The 19,903-nt window shown below is 41.0% G+C and overlaps 1 protein-coding gene across 1 annotated transcript in view; it reads left to right on the plus strand.

Annotated features, from left to right (window-relative positions):
* col7a1l (collagen type VII alpha 1-like) overlaps positions 1-19,903 on the plus strand; it is a gene marked incomplete at both ends in the record, with an annotated part of 47,230 nt that overhangs the window by 1,660 nt on the left and 25,667 nt on the right. The window contains 44 exons of the mRNA XM_080518604.1: positions 2,808-2,988; positions 3,229-3,388; positions 4,611-4,704; positions 6,138-6,311; positions 6,580-6,743; positions 7,517-7,646; positions 7,729-7,845; positions 7,985-8,140; positions 8,695-8,811; positions 9,179-9,325; positions 9,588-9,707; positions 9,847-10,005; positions 10,403-10,516; positions 10,608-10,757; positions 11,250-11,387; positions 12,010-12,156; positions 12,604-12,723; positions 13,028-13,174; positions 13,368-13,628; positions 13,732-13,871; positions 14,055-14,178; positions 14,479-14,622; positions 14,703-14,890; positions 14,986-15,066; positions 15,193-15,210; positions 15,304-15,330; positions 15,475-15,540; positions 15,643-15,723; positions 15,822-15,848; positions 15,954-15,998; positions 16,118-16,192; positions 16,281-16,376; positions 16,509-16,535; positions 16,899-16,952; positions 17,093-17,164; positions 17,264-17,323; positions 17,452-17,487; positions 17,607-17,651; positions 17,805-17,840; positions 18,032-18,076; positions 18,472-18,543; positions 18,623-18,655; positions 19,662-19,733; positions 19,820-19,879. Of these exons, the coding sequence (XP_080374730.1) occupies positions 2,808-2,988; positions 3,229-3,388; positions 4,611-4,704; positions 6,138-6,311; positions 6,580-6,743; positions 7,517-7,646; positions 7,729-7,845; positions 7,985-8,140; positions 8,695-8,811; positions 9,179-9,325; positions 9,588-9,707; positions 9,847-10,005; positions 10,403-10,516; positions 10,608-10,757; positions 11,250-11,387; positions 12,010-12,156; positions 12,604-12,723; positions 13,028-13,174; positions 13,368-13,628; positions 13,732-13,871; positions 14,055-14,178; positions 14,479-14,622; positions 14,703-14,890; positions 14,986-15,066; positions 15,193-15,210; positions 15,304-15,330; positions 15,475-15,540; positions 15,643-15,723; positions 15,822-15,848; positions 15,954-15,998; positions 16,118-16,192; positions 16,281-16,376; positions 16,509-16,535; positions 16,899-16,952; positions 17,093-17,164; positions 17,264-17,323; positions 17,452-17,487; positions 17,607-17,651; positions 17,805-17,840; positions 18,032-18,076; positions 18,472-18,543; positions 18,623-18,655; positions 19,662-19,733; positions 19,820-19,879 (4,520 nt within the window). The remainder of the gene's footprint in view (positions 1-2,807; positions 2,989-3,228; positions 3,389-4,610; positions 4,705-6,137; positions 6,312-6,579; positions 6,744-7,516; positions 7,647-7,728; positions 7,846-7,984; positions 8,141-8,694; positions 8,812-9,178; positions 9,326-9,587; positions 9,708-9,846; positions 10,006-10,402; positions 10,517-10,607; positions 10,758-11,249; positions 11,388-12,009; positions 12,157-12,603; positions 12,724-13,027; positions 13,175-13,367; positions 13,629-13,731; positions 13,872-14,054; positions 14,179-14,478; positions 14,623-14,702; positions 14,891-14,985; positions 15,067-15,192; positions 15,211-15,303; positions 15,331-15,474; positions 15,541-15,642; positions 15,724-15,821; positions 15,849-15,953; positions 15,999-16,117; positions 16,193-16,280; positions 16,377-16,508; positions 16,536-16,898; positions 16,953-17,092; positions 17,165-17,263; positions 17,324-17,451; positions 17,488-17,606; positions 17,652-17,804; positions 17,841-18,031; positions 18,077-18,471; positions 18,544-18,622; positions 18,656-19,661; positions 19,734-19,819; positions 19,880-19,903) is intronic.

Genomic DNA, 19,903 nt, shown 5'->3' on the forward strand with positions numbered 1-19,903 from the left:
CCATATACTCACCCATGTGCAGAAGATCTATTTACTCTGGTGCAGATGTCAAATAGAAGCATTTCCAAGTTGGACCATTTTCAAAAAGTTCCACTTTGGGGGCAGTTTTCAAAAAGTTTTGTGTTCAGCAGCGCTGACATCCAAAACGCATTGAAAGTTTTGTATTTTCACTTGAAAACATCATGTAAATGGGGCCTCAATAATAGATGATTCATGTGAAATAACCACCTAAGAGACAGGACAATTAAAATCAAATAGTAATCTTTACATCCAATTTAAGAAGTAACACAGTCGTAAATTATTACTATTATGAAATTAGTATTGTCGCTAGAATCACTGAAGTTTCAGTGACGCCGTTGCTCATGACTTTCTTCACACTTGAAAACAGCTTGAGAACCACAAAGCTGGTGTCTCTCTGTCTTTCTAACTCAGCATGTGTTGATATTGGTTGTTATCTTAACAGTCACTATTTCAGTAAACTCCTGAACTAACTCAGTCCTGCTGACAACAAAATGAAAGTTGTAATTAGCAATAATATTAGAATGTGATGTGAAAATAGCCCTTAAATAAACTTAAGCTCTCTGTTATGAAATGTTGTCAGCATGCTGGGTTTAGTTTTATCCTGCTGGCTTGTAGCTGCTTCTCTCAAAGAGCACAAACATCCAGATCGCTGAGTGTCTTTCCCGCAATACCAGATGCATATTGAGCTGAACTAAACGAGCGAGCAAGCCACCAAACGCTGCTTACAGCTCAGCAAATGTGTCCCACATTATACACATTAAAATAAGACATGATAACTATTCAAAGACACAAGAGTTGTTTTTTCATTTGGCCTCTTTCCAATTGTTGTCATTTCATTTTTTGACTTTTCTCAGCATGCCCTCCGAGGGGGGAGGACACACGAACGTGTCACTATCAGAAATTGAAAACATCAAACCGAGCAGCGTGTGTCCGTCGGATTGATCAAAATATCAGCTTAGTGTCCGCCAGCTCACAGCTTGTGAAAAAAGGAAATCTAAGCCATTAATTTTAACTCCACTCGCTGAATAAAAATTACAATGGAAACCATAAGAGGCAAGTATTTAATCAAAAAGTAAAGGATAAAAAGAGAAAATGCAGAAATGATTGCCATTATTTGCCGTCCATATCCTCTGGAGGTTTGTGCACGTCAGGGCACTCGTGGAGAAACTTTGTGGAGGAGCTTTGATGCTCGTTTGCTTGGAAGATCATGAATTCTGACCCTGATGGTCCTTTGAGTTTCTTAGACATGCGCCCTTTGATGGTTTACATCTTCTTCCCTTTTTTCTTTTTTTTTTCTTGATCACATCAGAGCTGATTGCAGCAGAGCATCATTATTTCTATGAGCATTTTTTTCCTTGGCAGAATTTTCTGCAGCATATGCTGAAGCCACTGAGCTACATCTAATGTGAAAATCAATGGTGGTCCAACTCAGAGGTGGATGCAACCTTTGAGATATCAGCATAGATAACCTTCAAGAAAGCCGTTCCTAATCCCTCAGCATGTGTCGTGTCCTTATCCCGAGGACGTCGTTCTCTCCAGCCAGCCCAGACAGACAAACTTACGGATAATTGATCTTGTTTTCTACCGTCTATCTGACAGACACCAGCCGCCAACGGTTTCCTCGCTCAGAGCCTCCACTGTGTTTTATGCGCTTCTATAGAAATCTGCGAAGTATAAAATATCCTAATGAATGGAATAATAAAAAATAAAAAAACAACACACGTGTATGCAAGGATGGCTGGTTGGTTATATGGCTCAAGTCAGGATGAAAAGGAGGAACGTTTATGTATTTTCTGTAGCCGCATCAGTGGGTTTAACTCATGACGGATGGTGATACGACTTCTAAATGAAGGGTATCGCAGCTTTCAACAGTACTTCTACAATTTATTTTTATTTTTTTTCTCTTTGATGCACGACCAGCGATGTATGTGAGGAAGAGGATAATGTTGGGTCGCCATGGGCTAGAGACATATGTCACCCCCAGTGAGTCCTGGGACCGCAGCCAGAGGAAGGAGGGTGAGATAATAGACGACAGCAAGCATGATAATGAAATAGAGGACAGCCGAGAATCACTTATCACTTACAGAACAATCAGCGGTGCCTATCGCTTATTCACCGGCCTAATCAATGCTGTCCTCACTTTGGTTTATTGCATATGTAATGCTAGCATATTGACTTGGAGGGTGTTTGCAGACACAGCAGATTGTACGTGTGTGGGTGTGTGAAAGTGTGCGCATGTATCCAGCTCTGTGAGTGCATGGATATTTCACTCCACATTATGAAAGCGTCGAAATCCCACCGAACTCAGCAGATCCTTCTGGTAAATGCATTTGTTTGCCTGGGCAAGGGGACTGACCCTGATTTTGGGTGTGTTTACCTTATTATTCTCAGCATTTCTCATAGCTGTACTAAAGTTTTATTGCTGGAGTGCTCAGAATATTGATAGTCTCTTTGGCTCACTTGTGTCTCATTAAAAATTCATGGGGATTTGTGCTGTGTTCTGGCTGCATGACAGAAGCAAATATAAGGAAAACCCTCAACATGGTGGGACAAGACTGCTATCTGGTGGTCACAGTAGGCATGAAGCATAAATGTGCTGCTTATTTATTAGTTATTAATTATTAACCCCAAATCACTTGATGTATCATCCAATCAACTGGAACATTAATGGTTAAAGAATATATGAGGATACAGCATGGCGATATAATTCTTTGAGAACATGTTCTTCTGTTTTTGGTCCATGCATTTGCCCACACACACTAACTCAAGGCTTCTTCTCCCTGCAGAATGCAGCACAGTGGTGCAGGCAGACATAGTGTTTCTGGTGGATGAGTCATGGACTGTGGGTCAGACCAGCTTCTCCCGAGTCAAAGACTTCATCTCAGCCATCGTCTCCTCCTTTCAGAAAAAAGTTGTGGGAGATGAGGGCCTCCGCTTCGGCGTCACCGTATTTGGGGATATTCCAAGGTAGAAGTCAAGCTCTGCAACTTTATCAAACAACATTCAAGTGTATCACATGAAAAATCAATGCAAAGCCTAGATTTACAGCTGTTCTGTGTTGTGGAGACATGCCACAAGGTACAGCATATAAGCTGGGTCCCTGGAGGATATAACATCACACACATAATAAATTCAAATGCGGATTTCTTTCTCATCACTATGTATATTTCCGATTTCATTTTGACATGTCTTTTTTTTCCCCCACAGAATGCGAATTGCTTTGACAGACTACAGCTCACTGGAGGAGGTGCTCAGAGCCATAAGAGACCTTCCCTACGAGGGGGGATCCAGGAGGACTGGTGATGCCCTCCAGTTTCTGGTCGACACTGTTTTCAGCCCCGTCATCGCACGAGATATTGCCCCGAAGGTACAATAGCACGTCCGCCGAGCTGTAATATAGTAAGATCTCATACAAGGTAACTGCTTCCATCTAAAAAGATGTGATTTTGTATTGTTTTGTGCCACCTGGTACTTGTTGCCTTGCAAATTGAAGGTCTTAACACTTGTTAAATGTTGGACAAAAGGCTCATGCACAAGCATTTGAGATTACAACTCATGCTGCATGGAATATGCATATTCTGTTTGTTGTGGCCCTGCGAGAAAGGAAACGACCGGTCTGGAATCTGTATTTCTACTTTGCGAGACAGTCTGAGAAAAACAAACAAAAGAAACTGGTCTACAAGTTTTACACCACTGCGCATCTGATTAAAATACACTTTAGTACGCCTGGAATACAAAGTGTTGACACAGAGTTCCAACTGCCTGCAAATGTTTTGTATTTCTGATTTCTTTTTGCTTTTGTGAGGTAAAATTATAGAATTCTTCAAGTCTAAACGCAAATATCAAGTCTTGTATTGGTTTTTTTGGGATACCTCAAAGCCTGAACCAAGCCTAATCTCATCCCAGAATAGCCTATTATGAAATATCCAATTGCATTTCCTGCTCCCAACTTTCCATCTGCTCCATATTTTTGGAGTCTAATACTTTGGTGTAGTCTCAGCGTAGCACAGCTGGTTAGCATTCCAATCGTCTCTCTATCGCTCTGTGCACGCGTGAATCATCTCGCAGCAGCACACTTGATGTGGGAAGGCAGAGAATTGAGGATTAGGCTGATATATTGAATTGTACAGCCTGGGCACATGCAAAGGAGCGGCTATGTTCTCATACTGACGCTGATTTTTAGCTCCAGTCTTCATTGACTGAGGGATGAACTTTGAATGAACTGAATACATTTTCCTTAATGGGCAAATTATCACACTCAGTTGCCAGCCTGCATCCTTGAAATTCACTTTGTCTTTGGGTTTGATTCATTTCATTATGTATTCAATTATTAACTAAACCATGTCAAAGGCCTGTGGAGGTTTCCACACTGATATTACAGATGACACGGAGTCTCTTTTAGCGCCAAACAAATATTGCTTAAAGGTAGATTGAAGCCGCCAGCTATACAGAGAAATGGTGACTAAAGCTGACCTTGTGAACATTAACTAATATGTACTGTATGTCACGAGCTGAGTATTGTGCAAGGTAGTTTTTCTCCAGGTGTTCCAACTCTGCTGAAGTCCCTACTCATGTGTTGTCTTGAGCAGATTGTCGTTTTAATCACAAACGGACCCTCGGATGACCAGGTGGATGCTGCAGTCACGGCAGTCGCTGACAGTGGGATTTCTCTCTTTGCAGTAGGTGAGTGTACAAGTTGGTTTTGTGAATTCCTCCAACATCCCCACTGCAGCGGCCCGTCAGATTTTATCCAAGCGCTGCTGGCTTATCTGCAGTGTTTGCAGTTGGAAATTCTTGTCCTGTATATTTGAATTCATTGGATTCGCTGTGGGGACTTTGTGTGTATGCGTGACAGTCTTGTTTGCAGGTGTGTGTGTGTGTGTGCGTGTGTGCGTGTATCTGTGTGTGCACCCATGCGCAAATGCATTCATGTATGTGCAAACATGAAATGTTTAATCCTTCTTGTATGTAAAGGTGCACTTTGTGAATCTGTTGCATCAGCTCTCTGAACTGCATACCTCAACCCTTTTTGTTTTCTAACACCAGCATACGCACACAAACCCACGATTTACTCCCCTCAGCCAGCGGCGGTGCAATAATTACTGCTCATTAGCTGATGGTGTGCTAATCGCAGCCATTTTTCATTAGGCGATTCAGTGTGCCCCATTCCACCCCCCGACACCGAGGCCGCCTCCTCTCGTCCATCACTGCAGCAGAGAAGCTCAACACACATCTTGTCCACTCGTGCAAAACCAATAAACCTGTGCACCCTGTTGTAGCGTGGATAATTCAAATGTCCTGGTGCGTGTGCGTGTGCGTGTGCATGTGCGTGTGCGTGTGTGTGTGTGTGCCAACATGGTTTTTACAAACAGCAGAAGAAGAAAATAATAATAATAATAATAATAATAATAATAATAATTTTTAGTTACATTAAAAGGTGAAATACTTCTGTCATGAAGTCCACTAAATTATCCATATGTGGTATTATAAAGTGGTATTCAGCACCTCAACCCTTTAACCTAAAGTTTAAGACCTTCACCAAGTCAAACTAACTCGTTACCAAAAATATACATGCTCCCCTAAACTGATTACAAAAAAAATCCCCTGAAAATATTTAGTTTTGTGTCTCTACAAGACACTGAACATGTGTCAGGGTTTGTTCATGCTTCTATCACTTACATTTCTTAAAATACCACAGCGCCCCCTGGTGGAATACTGCATATAACTATGAATCACAGTCATGATGCCAACTGTTAAGCTCATGTTATCTGTTAAAGGCCAAGTTGCATAAACACAGATAGGATTGTTCACAAAGTGTGTGTGTTTCTCCGTTTGGAGGAACACACACACTTCTTTATCTGTTCATCCAGTTATGTTTGAGCTCATGGGGAAGGAATGTTACATCCTAAATAGATCACTAGGCCTTCGCAGCACAAACTCAGGGACTGACACTCACGTTCACTCCTGTAAAAATGCAAACTTCACATTAAAAGGTTCCTTAGTGAGTTTTAATCCTTTTTACTGTCTCTTGAAAGACTAAAATATGCTCTGTTCTTTTTTCGACTTTCTTTTTCTTTTCTTTTTTTAAATTGTCTTTACGTTGATCTTGTATCCAGGCGTTCGAGGGTCTGATGAGTTAGAGCTGAGGAGGATTGTGTCAGAGCCATTTCAGGAGCATCTGTTGCTGGGCCCTGACTTTTTCCTCCTGGATACCGTCCTCCCCAAGCTGTCCCGCAGAATTTGTTTTACCGCCTCCGAACCGCCACGTCCTGTGAAAACAACCCAGACCCGTGAGTTGTTATTAAAGAATCTGTACTCAGAAGTTACTCTGACAGGTCTTTGCATATTCATATTTATGGCCTCTATTACAACCGGATGCTTAAAATTAATAATACAACTCAATGATAGTTTTATTTTATCTCACTGTGCCCTGCAGCTTCCTCACTGACATCATTTATCTGTCAGACAAATTATATATTAAATACGTTGGTGAATTTTAGGCTCTTTTTCTCCTCTCCTCCCTTCTGTTTTATTCATCTTCTGTCGGTTTAAATGCAGGGGAAGAGCGTGTGGTGGGTCCCAGAGACCTGCGGGTCAGCGAGCTGGCCTACAGCTCCCTCAGACTGACGTGGAGCGAGGCCACGGGGGACGTCACCGGATATCGACTCCTGGTCACTCCTCTCAACGCTAAGGGACACCTCCTCTCCCTGCAGCAGAAGCAGGTACTCTTCACATACCATAGTGTATTGTGCCGCTACAGACTATGGATGATATTATATACTGAAGGTTTTCGGGGAGTTTAATGTGAATCCTCTCGTTTCTCCAGGAGAATATTTTGGAATCCGTAAAAATCCATTGCCCAGTTTGACATCTGAATTGATCTGAACAAACAGAAAAAAAATAAAATAAAAACAGTTTGAAGTTTGAGATGAAGCCTCGGTTTCTGCATATTGACTACACAGGATTCATAACTGCGGGTCATCACTTTCACCGGTACATGTACTAAACCCTACTGCAGTGATTCATCTCTCCCGCAGCCAAATATATTTATGCTATTCCATCTCTGTAACACTTTCAGAGACACTCGCAGTATTTCTCACTAATGGAATCAACATGAATCCTGCTTGTTTTGCTCGGGCTTACGCATGTGTTTTCATGATATCACAGCATATGAACCTTTGGCCAAATAAAGTGCCGTTAAATGAGGATGTTTTGATATGTTTGCTGTGTTGTCAAGCACAACACGACACCTAATTTGAGCGTGGTGGAGAAACGGGTATTGGACCGAGGTGTAAACAAACTATAACCATGATGATTATTCACAGTGACACACATCAGGAGAAGCCACGATACAATCTAGGTCTACTTTCTGTGTGTGTGTGTCTGTCTCTTTGCAGTGCTCGTCCCTTCTTCATCACTTAGTTTTCTGTCTCATCCTCCTCCGTTCTTTTTTGTTTTGTTTTATTTTGCCTCAATGTCTTGTCCTGTGCAACAGATGGACCTGAAGGCAGATGTAAACACAGCCGTGGTGACAGCACTCAGTCCAAAAACAGAGTATTCACTCACTGTGTACGTCATCTACCCAAGCCTCATTGGAGACTCGGCATCCATCACTGTAAAAACAAGTGAGTGTCATAAACTGTACGTCTTTCACATGTTGACATGTGGATTAGATTTAATTACACCTTTCTTGTCTCTGCCTTTTAGCGGCTCTGCCACTGGTGTCAAACTTCCGTATCATTGAGGAGGGTCTGTTCTCTCTGCGCCTCGGCTGGACGCCTCCCATAGGGAAGCTCAGTGGATTCAAGATCCTCATCCCAAGATGTATGCTGCCATATCTCCATATATTTACTATTATCACACAGACTGCTGTTCTTCTCGTGTCTGACTCGACGCATTTTTTGCACCGAACATTTTTATTGAAATTCGTATTGATTCCCCTGGATTTATGGTCCCTCTCCAGCCAACAGGCCAGGATTAACGTACGAGCAGCTGCTTCCTGCAGAGACCTCTTCTCATGTGATTGACAGCCTGGAAGAGGATAAGAAGTACACCGTCACTATTTACACCATTTTCCCCGAAGGGCCAAGTGCACCGGTTTCATTAGTGGGAAAGACATGTAAGTGCATTGACTTCAGTTCAAATGTCAACATTATACTAATTGATACACACAGGATGACGGATAATGAAGCTGCAGGTCAATATGACTGGTCTAAAACATGTAACACACATTTTACCACAGGGAGAGTCTGTTCTGATCCTGCCCAATAAATCTTCTTGCAAAATCATATCCAGAGAATATGTGTAATATAAAACAAGAAAGAAAACGTCAACATGCAGTGCCACAATCTGTCCACAGCAGGGCGATGTTGTTCAGAATATCAGTGTTTCCAATTGTAAAGCACTTAATTATTTGCTCTTCATGGTAATGTTAAAACAATATTGCTTCAGGCGTCACTTTGATAAAGACTGAATTAAATCAGTGAGTCGCTTGTGTTTCATTTGAAAAAAAAAACGTTTTTATATCCAACATGCTCCATCAAAAATCTGCTTCAAATAAATTCACTGCTTGTTTGAATGTCATGCATCGCTTGATGAAGTGGAATTAATTGACTGAATGTATGTGTATTTGCACGTGTGTGCGTGTGTGTTTGTTTGGGATGTGTTTAATAGTAAAGTTGGTACCAGTCCAGCAGTTCCTGGTCCAGAATGCCACCACAGACACTGTCCAAGCCCGGTGGGCCTCCATCAGGGGGGCTACAGGATACCGTCTGACATGGTCAGCTCCAGGTAAATGGGTTACACTTATGTAGCACCTTTTTACTGCTTCAGCAGTCTCAGAGCGTTTTACAAGTCACACCAGTCACCTCCTCTTTGGGGTTTAGGGTCTATTTCACAGCGTTTGCAAGGAAATCCAGCCATTATATAGTCTATCTATCTATCTCCAACACAACGTTTTATTTTATTTTATTTTATTTTATATTTTTGTTTTATTCTATTCTATTCTATTCTATTCTATTCTATTCTATTCTATTCTATTCTATTCTATTCTATTCTATTCTATTCTATTTTATTTCTTTTTTTATTATCTTTTTATTATTTTATTTTTTATTTTTTTTACCAGAAATAATATAACGTGTTTCTTTTTGTCTTGCAGATGGCGACATAGAGAACATAAACCTTGGGGACACCTTTAACTTTTACATGATCCAGGGGCTCCACCCAGCCTTAGAGTACACCGTCACCATCAATCCCATCTTTGGGGACATCGAGGGGCCAGTCACCACCACCAGAGTCAAGACATGTAATCAAATCATTTGTCCCCGTTGAAATGAACTTTTAATTAGCTCGTGCTGGGATTTTATTCATTCATTTGTTGTGCTATGCATGGATACTCTGCGTTTTGTTGTTTATTGTTTGTTTGTTTGTTTTTTTCATTCCACTGGCTGTGGAACAAATAGTCCCACTGGGGAATAATACAGATAATTGAACTTGAAACTAAAGTTTGAAAATTTGCTAAAATTACAGGATGCATAACAGCTCTGTTTGTGTTTGTCTTTCCGCAGTGGAAAGTAGTGCAGTGCAAACTCTGAAGGTGTCCGGCGTGACCACCAGTGCTGCTGTCATTTCGTGGAACAGTGTCCCCGGGGCCACAGGATACAGGCTGGCATGGGGACCCACCCCAGGTGACCCACTCCGTCTCTTCCTCTCGATTTTAACTCACATGCAGTCATTTTGTGTCTTTTCACATTTCAACTCAGAGGCTGATGTCAGATTGGTTTAAACTGGAGGAAGAATATCTTGAATCTTTGTTATTGTTCCCAGAGTTTCTTGGCCGGGATCGGCCCAGGCAGTTGGCTCTGAATGGCAGCACCACGCAGTACCAACTGAAGAACGTCGCCCACGATACGGAGTATGTCCTGACTCTGTACGTGCTGTTTGGATCCGTGGTTGGGCCTGGCATCGCCGCTACCTTCAAAACCTGTGAGTGCATGTTGTGTGTTCCTTTCCCGACATTAGTCAAACTGAAATGTAGCAGTGAACACAGACCCTACATCCACTTATATTTTTGCTGTAAGTTAAATTTTTGATTGCTGTTTAATTGTAATTCAAGTTTAATTGCTTCAGTATTTCACCAGCAAATTAAGATTCTTAACATTATGGTCTATATGTGTTTTTCTTTTTCTGGCTGTCAGTGGTTTGGCTTTTTTGTCATTTTGATATCAGGAATGAGGAGCAATTGTAATATGAGGAAAGGTTTTACAAAGATGTATAAAACATAGGAATTTCTCTTGTTCTGTTTGGTGTTCCTGCTGCTTATGTTAGACACAAAAAAAATTTGATACCATAAATAATTTTCTTTTTTTTTTTTTCTTCTTAGCACCTTTGGGTTATGTGTCCAATTTCAAGGTGACATCCTACACGAGTACCTCTATAGATTTAGAGTGGAGTCCCATTGTCGGAGCCACTGAGTACAAACTGTCTTGGAGTGCAGGTACGATTTTATCAAATGTGTACCGTTTTGATCATTTGCCAAAAATACTCTTCATTCCCAGCTTTAATTATGTGTGTTTGCCATCTTGCAGATAATAGCAAACCACAGTCCCATTACCTGGACCGCAGCGTCCTCCACCACCGCATCAAAGATCTCAACCCAAAGTCCACCTACCAAATCACTATCTGCGCAGTTTATGGGAACTCGGAGGGACCCGAAATCTCCTTATCTCAGATTACAGGTACAGAATTGAAGTGGAATCTGAACTGACATTATTTTTTTTTTTCACAATTCACCTTTATATTTAGTTATCTTTGGGCAGCAAATAGAATTAAATGGGGAAGAAATGGAAGAGTTCATGCTGCGCCACGGCAGCCTGCCAGTCTTTTCTTGACACGTCTTGTACTTTTGTCTTCCCGTTTTAACCACAGATCTTGTCGCTGTCACTCGTACTGTGCGTCACTGAGTACAGCAGGGCTACTATCATTTTATCACTTGTCACTGTCAAAGTTCGTGTGTTACACCAAACCTCCAACCCCCAACTTTATGACACTGTGAGATGACAGGTCACAGTTCAGAGATTTCCTGATTCTTTAGATAAATGTTTGGGTATTATTTATAATAATGTTTTAATTGAAAACTCCCCAAATTGCATTGTGTTCATATGTAGCCTTGTTCCTTGTTTAGTGTGAAAAAGTGTCTCTTAACATGGTGATTGAATATTATTTCTCAGCTAAAGTCTCAGACTCTGAGCCCGTCCAGGCAGTGAAGGAAGTGAAGGTTATGGACATCGGGGTGAATTCTTTCACGCTTTCATGGAGAAAAGCCCCCTTGGCTTCTGGGTATAAAATCTCCTGGATCCCCTTTAGTGGTAAGAGTCACACAAACAGAAAACTGGTGTTTATACATGTAGGAGCATGGATGTACAGCTGGTTGGGTCTTGAAATGCACATGTTGCATCTCAAAAACTTTTACTGAAATAACGTTTCTTTTTTTCCCCCTATTATTTAGGTAAAATAGTGAAGCTTTTATGTATCAAATATATTACATCTAATTTTTTATTGATTGAAATTTTAAACAATTTACATAATAAGTCATGAAAAAAATCCAAAATACAGAATGTGAAAATATTGGGACATTTTATAAAATCACATAGTTTTAAAAATGCTTGAAAATGCTTATTGCCTCAGTTGTTTATGTAAAAATAACTGACAATTGCACAATTACACAATTAATGACGTTCACTTTCTATGTTTCTATGCTCAGACATTCATTCACAATTGCGGTATCAAAGAATTACACATAAATGTTGCTAAATATATTTTCATTTTTCATTTTGCTTAATAGGAAATTGCATTTTTATTTTTTATGATTTGAATGTTTGGACTCCTGTGGCTCATTATAAAACAGTTTCACAAACAAAAGAGAACACAATACTGCTATTTCACTCTTCTCATCTCTAAACTTCTGGATTTAATTACTCTCTATTCTAGGAGGTGAAGAAAAATCCCAGGTTGTATCTGGTGCCTTGTCCACCTTCACCATCCGTAACCTGCGTGAGAGCTCGGCCTATAAGATCCAGGTGTCGTCGGTGGTGGGCGACAGGGAGGGAAGCTCCGTCCTGGTCACAGCGCGGACCTGTGAGTCCCGCCGGCCTCTGGCACTGAGGAACAGTATGAAACCTGCAACTAATCACAAGTGTCTATAACAGAGTTTGAACGCATCACAAAGTTATTGACATAAGTCAGCATCAAATTGCCAAGTTTTTTCAAATATCAATACCGATTCACAGGAAGGTCCGAATTGATTGTGAAGATATATGACAATAGATGGCGTGGTGGCCAAGTGGTAAGGCGTTGGTCTCGTAAACCAAAGATCATGGGTTCAACCCCCATCCATGCCTCACAAATTGAGCAAGGCTTCATTTTTCAGTTTACTAATGAATGCATTTCATCTTCGGTGCAGCAGACAAGAAGAGCTGGATAGGACTGGACAAAATGATTTCACACCCATTTGTGATTTACTTTTGTTTTTGTTTATTTCATAATTCATGTGTGTGTGGGGGGTTTCTGTTTGTGCGTTTCAAGTGGATCTTCCAAAAGTGGAAGGATTTGCTGTTCTGAATGTGACAGACAGCAGCGTCGTTCTCAACTGGACTCGTGTGGCCGGTGTATCGGGATACCTGCTCTCCTGGAGGCACATCTCCGGTCAGTGGTAAACCACACTGCCGTTTACGTTTATATCTAGGATAAGGAGAGCCCAGCAAATTGTTTTGTTCAACAACAGCAGTGGTTTTAGGGGATAAAAAGATCTAAATTTGAGTCTGACTGTAATCATTTGTTAATCGCCCCCATCTCCACTGGTATACACTAGTGTCAATATAAGAATCTTTTCTGCCAAAGAGGAAAAGTATCTTGTAAAAAACATCAATTAAAAAAAAGAAAGTTTGGTTTCATCTTCTAATAATCCCGACTTCATCTTTTTTTCATCGTCTTCAATTTTTCTTCTCAGTGTTGGAGACTAAAACGGAGATCCTGGGCCCCGGCTTCTCCTCCTACAAGATCGGAGAGCTCCTGTATGGGAGAACATATATTTTCTCCATCAGACCTTTGTATGGCGAAGTGGAGGGACCCATAAGCACAGTGTATCAGAGAATCCGTATGTCTTTAATTAAAACGTTTGTGTCAAACATCCACTTTTTGGGATTTCTCGAAGCTTTTTCAGATTTGTTTTCTATTTGTTTGCTGTTTGTCTCTGAAGCTTCTTGCTTGTTGACACCCTTGCAGCTCTGTTTTGCCCCTTTTTAGGTCATATAATCCCTTACATTATATTATGATTGTGTGCATCACAGTGGGACAGGATCCTCCCGCGGTAACGGTCCAGTCTGTGCCAGCCACAGTCGCCCCACTTCCCCCGCGAATCACCACCGCCTCCCAAACCGCCTCCGTCATCCACACCACCGCTGCTCAGACGGCCTCCAGGACGACCCGACACCCCGTCGCTGTGCCACCAACCAGATCCTTCGGCACCAACAAGCCTCCTGCTCAGCCGCGGGTCACAGACCTACGGGTAACCACATCAAATGTCGACTCCTCAGCTTCGCCAAAATCAGGTACTTTACCGATACTGTCATAAATCTCACACGTTTTCGTTATGTTTGGGTTAAAATTCGATTTCTATGTTTCTGTCCTCTTTTTCGGGGGGTGGGTTTTCAGTGTGTGGTCGGGGAAAAGCAGACATCGTATTCTTAGTCGATGAATCCTCAAGTATCGGCGCGAACAACTTTATCAAGATGAAAGAGTTCATCTTCCGAGTGGCCACGTACTTCCCCGTGATTGGTCCCCAGGCCACGCAGGTTAGTTGAAAGCTCGTTCGGATCTGCTGTAAAACATGGCGTGCCAAAGGAAATGCATGAATCATGTGTCCTTGTATTCCGTCCTGTGAGTGGAGCAGCGCCCTCTCAGAGCGGTATTCTGCTAAACATGTAGCTTTATGTGTTTACATTTATCACGTTGCAAAGTGCGTTTTCTCATTGCAGATAGCCGTGGTTCATTACAGTGACGAGCCTCGGATTGAGTTCCGCTTAAGTGACTTCAAGGACCGAACCTCTCTGCTCAGAGGTCTCAGGGCTCTACACTACGTGGGCGGCAACACCAAAACAGGTGGGCAACATTGTGTGAGACGAACATTGAGCTTTGTCTCTTTGGACCCTTTTATTCCACGGTTACTTTGACATTGTTTCGGCTGTGAAGTGTTCCAAACTGCTGTAATACTGATTGCATGGAGGCATGACATTATAGATTTTTCATTTTAAGTTTAAACCTAAATCCACAAATGTATACTTTTTGAGCTGCATTTCATTGAGGAATTTTGACTAATGTCTTTGGTTGCATCTTTCCGACACACATACACAGCCATATTACAGAGGGTCCCGAAACGTACCTAATCGTTGCCATCCACAGGAAAAGGCATCAGCTACGTTCTGCAGGAACTGTTCCAGGAGTCTCTGGGCATGCGGCCGGACGTGGCCCACGTTCTGGTTCTGATCACGGACGGCCGGGCTCAGGATAACGTGGCGCCGCCCTCGAGGATCGCTCGTGCTCTGGGTCAGTCCCGGTGAAGCTCAACCCTTGTACAACAAGAGCGTGTTGACAAAAGCGATCACAGAATTGTTTCCTCTCCGCAGGCGTCAGTGTCCTGGCGGTTGGAGTTTCTAACGCTGACATGGAGGAGCTGAATAAAATCGCAGCTCCCACCAGCTACAAGAACGTTTTCTTCTCGCCGACATTTGATGATTTCCCCTCCATAGAGAGGGACTTTATCAGCAGCATCTGCAGCGAGGAACTCCTCTCTGAGTACAAGCTAAATGACGAGGTGAGACTTAACTGAACCAGGCCTAACTATAATGACAGCAGGGTAAAAATCCTTTAAAGCTGAATGTTTTTTTGTTTTTTTTGTTTCATTTTCAGGATTCTCAGTTGGACACGCCGACTGAGGAGCCAGAGGAAAAACTAAAGCCTCAGGGTCCCTGTTCTGGCCAGTGTGTGAAGGTTGGTGCAAAAACAGCCTCTTATCTCATAAACACACAAAATAATAATAATAATAATAATAATAATAATAATAATATTCAAATTAACCAGCAAATTGTTAATCGTAACTATCATCTGTTCTTGCAGGGCCAGAAAGGGGAGAAGGTGAGTTGATTTGTGCAAGAAGAATTGTGTGATTTAGATATTTGGAAAATGCTAAAAGTTTTGCTTATTTTTAATATCTTTAATTTCCTAAAGGGAGATGGATTTGGTCTTGGAGGTCTGGTAGGTTTTCATTCTTTTTTTCTTCTGTGATTATGACTTTTTCATTCATGTTTCCTTTCTACTTTAATAAATATATTTAATTCGGTTAACTAAACATTTGGATATACATATTAGCATTATTTTTCGTTTTGTTTTTAAATGCAGAGATTCAGACAAAGTCCTGGGCAGTTTGATCCCTTCACGTCCTCCAAAGGAGAGACAGGCCAGAAGGTACCTCCACTCACACTATTTTCGACTCTTGTCATCTAACTTCATCGTGGTGCGCTGTACATTGGTTGTCATTCCGTCAACTGTATTGTCTCTATTTGTCAGGGGTCTCCGGGGACAGACGGTGTGCCTGGGTTGCCAGGGCGACCAGGAAGAACCGGACCCCCGGGTTCTGCCGGCCAACGAGTAACTACATTCTGAAAAAGCCAAATCTCATGATCAGGAATTCAAAAATAAAATGTGTTATTGTGTGTGTTTTTCTTTTTTTCTTGTTGTTTGTGTAGGGACCCCTGGGTGTTCCAGGTGACATGGTAAGAAAAGGCCACATATTAATCCATATACACTCTTTTCTTTAGCTTTATGTTGGGAGAGGATGTATTTAAATTATAAAGTCTTCACGTACGCTTATATCGTAGGGTCTTCCTGGACTCACTGGTCCAAAAGGACAGAGAGGAGAAAGAGTAAGTCAGTCCATCCATCTTCTATAAAACTTTTGAGGAGTGAATTTAGCAGCTGCACGACAACAATCCGCTGCACTACGATTGTATGATAATTATATATTGCGTGTGTTTCCATCCAGGGAGAACCCGGATATGTTATAGCCGGTCCTGATGCAAATTATGTGCCCGGACGAAAAGGAGAGCCCGGATCTTCAGTAAGTCCTCGAAAAGTTTGTTTTAAAAAAAAATAAATTTTAAACTGGATTCCCAAACAAAACAAATAATATATAACGTTTGCTACAGGGTCCTCAGGGGCCTCCTGGTGTACCAGGGGTTAATGGAGCTCCAGGCCTGCCTGGCCAGCCGGGACCACCAGGGTCCCCGGGAATATCAGTCAAGGTGACGCAAGTCTGTCTTTAGCTGTTTCGACTCATATCGTTTTTTTTTATCACGTTGTTTATTTTTTTTAAGTGTCACAAACATGATGAAACCTCACACACAAACCAAAGCAGCTGTTTTCATATTTCACAGGGAGATTCTGGAGAACCAGGAGAAAAAGTAAGAGCAAAACCACTGACAGCTTTTTAACATTTTGACTTCGAACGAAAGGCTTTTAACGAAAGTTGCTGAACCTGATATTTAGCTCCGTTTTAAATACTGATTTGTCTTGTGTTTTTTTTGTACCATTTTCTTTTCTTGTATTGCTCATGTTTGACCTCGCTGTTGTGTTATGTGTACCTCAATTTTTTACTTTTTTTTATTTTACTTCTAAATTATTATATTCTAGCCTGTATATTTTAGCTTGCGTATTTTCTGTTTCTTTTTATGTTTTGTGAAAAGGAAATGGTATTTCAATTCTCTATATGTGTAAAAATGTGTAGCGAAATTGATGAATAAATCAACTTTGAACTTTGAACAAAGGGTTTACGGGGGAAACCAGGTGGAAAAGGAGACAAAGGAGAAACAGGAAGAGATGTAAGTTATTTATTACAGGAATTAAAAGTCATTGTGCAACACAAAAGAATTGTTATTGCTTGAAACTTTTATAATTCTTTTCTACTTTTTTTGGTTCTTTTTGTCTCTCACACACAAAATATGATTATCACTGCTTGCAGGGTATTGCAGGTTTGCCTGGTCCCATTGGTATCGACGGCGTGCCAGGATTATCAGGCCAGAAAGGAAACAAGGTAAAAAGAAATGAAAAAAAGAGAATCTTTTGCACTTTAACCAGTCAAGTTCCAATATGGTCGTGTCAAACTTCGTATGGTGTTCTGGATTCTTCTCAGGGTGAAGAGGGAATTGGCATACAAGGTGTTCAAGGTCTCCGCGGGGAGCCGGGGGAGAAGGTAAAACACAACACACACACAAGTAGAAGAATTAATTTAGGAGGTTGAATGAAAGGAGTCGAGATCTGAAGTTATGATGGTCTGCATTGTTTTTTGGTATGAAAGGTCGACATGTGTTGTTTTTGCAGGGTAATATTGGCTTTACGGGACCCGTCGGCCTGAAGGTATAAACATTTGTTTGTTTGTTTTTTTTTTTAATGATCATGATGCATTTTTGCATGCGACCTTTATTTATTTATTTATTTGTTTGTTTATTTATTTATGTGATTTCGTCTTTCGCCAGGGTGAGCGTGGCGAGCAGGGCGTCCAGGGAGTCATCGGACTACGGGTTTGCATTTCATCTACTACTTTGAGTCAAATAGCTCCAAATCATTTCCTGCAAGTTTCACCATCTGAACCATGTGAATCAACACCGCGTCCCTAAATCAAACCTGCTTAGCTGTATCAGTATGTAGTATAAGTGATTTCTTCTCACCTGCAGGGGAAAAAAGGATTGAATGGGGAGCAAGGCGAAAAAGTGAGTTCATTCACAGAGAAATTGTTAGACTGGAAATGTTGATTTTTATCACACAATTAGTAAGGTAAAGTAAATGAATCTGTGTAATTCAGCTAAATGAGGCTCGTGACATTATCATAAAAAAATTATACAAACTTGCAGGTGAGCCAATATGTGAATTTTTGTCATTATTATGTCTTTGTTATCTTTAGGGGGACCAAGGCGTGGTGGGACCGATGGGTCCACAAGGACCCACAGTGAGTGATGATTACATTCTATAAAATATATATAAAAAATTCAGTTTTCATTCCAAAAAGCACAATCAGTGTTGATTCGTTCCCAAACTGGAAAAAGCAGGTACTGACGTCGATGAATGAACACATTTTGTAGTTATATTATTCTGGCTGCATCAGAGATGGCGATGATTACATTTGATCAGGCGCCAGACTGTCAAACCTCAGTGGTTATATTTTGCCAAGGTTTTTCCTGCTTCAGTGGTTTTTAATTTGAAGCGTCATTGTGATCATCTCCATGTCACTCGATCACTTCTGGGAAATAACACAAAACAAGAGAGATCCCTTTTGATTTGTTGGATATAAAGTAAAGACAGAGGTTTAGGGTTATTAAATGTTTTCTTGTTGTTTTTCATTAGGGACTGACAGGACCACTTGGGTTAAAAGGAGACGAAGGTCCAAGAGGAGTTCCTGGGGATCCGGCTAAGGGCGTAAGAAAACTCCCTCAATTTATTCTTAAATTCAATGACTTGTCTTTCAGCTCAAAGCTTTGGTTCTCTTTTGCCATAGATTCTTGGACCGACTGGAAAAAAGGGTACCAGGGTGAGTTGAGATTTTCTATATTCTAATTTTCACACCTGATTCTTTAGTCAACTGTTTTTTTGGCTTGTTTATATTTGAATGACTGTGTCTTTCCCATGACTTATGTAACATTTTGAGTCACATTTCTCTAAAACCTTCACAAAAATTCAATCCAAATCAATTTGCCTGCATTGTTAAAGTTGTTGTGCTGATATTATTGTAAAAATGTGAGAAAACATTTATCATTAACTCAAAAATCTGAATTTAAGACTAAAGTTGCCATGAAAGCGACTCGCCTTGTCATACCAGTTTGTACCACAAGGTGATGTAGTGAACCAGCAATATAATATGAAGTGATGCACAGCTCCCTCTACCTTTCTATTATTTTAGTTTAAAGAAGTGCACAACCTTTCTCAACAGAAAATCTCCCAAGTCTTCCAACTGCAACTATTTGAAATCCAACATCATTTTTATTTTTACGTTTATTAAAAATGTATCCTCATGCTCTGAATGTTATAGTCACTAATCTTTCACAAACAGCAGTTAGAATCTCTATTTCAAAGAAAAAGAAGTTGATTATTGATAGTTTTTTTCTTTTTGAAAGTTGAGCCAGACTCACCACTGCCACCCAATGGGGAAAGAAATGTCATTACGTCAAACTTCCACGCTGCGCTTTTTGAAATAGTCCTTAACAAATTTCATTGAATGTAAATATGTGTACCTGCTGTTGTTGTTTTCAGGTTCTGAGGGCATTTTGATGAGGGGATTCTGGGCATTATTAAAGCAAATCAAATAAATCAAACAGATATTGAGATTACCAAGGTAGAGGAAAAACAGTTCTGAAACTTTTAAATGGCTGCAGTGACAAAATTGTCAAACTTTATAGAAGTTATTTGTCTGCATTCATCTAAACTAGCTTTGAGAAAATCCAGTCAGCTGGAGGGAAGCGTTTCTCTTGATGTTATTTATTACATTTGTTTCCGCAGAAACAGCGTTAATTAATTGTGTGTGTGTGTGTGTGTGGCAGGGAGACATCGGTCCAGTCGGTCCAACAGGCCCACAAGGAATTACAGGTTTACAAGGAGGCAAAGGAGAAAAGGTCAATAGTGAGAAATCCTATTTATTATTGTTGTTTGGAGTGATTTCTCGCAGTGTGTTGGATCTAGTTTGTGACATGTGTTACAGGGAAGTCCTGGGTTTGGGATCCCAGGACAGCCGGGACCGAAGGGAGAAAATGGCGAGCGGGTGGGTCACTTAGCAGATTTTTCC

The sequence above is a fragment of the Blennius ocellaris genome (genome assembly GCF_963422515.1).
Source record: "Blennius ocellaris genome assembly, chromosome: 22".
NCBI classification, from domain to species: domain Eukaryota; kingdom Metazoa; phylum Chordata; class Actinopteri; order Blenniiformes; family Blenniidae; genus Blennius; species Blennius ocellaris.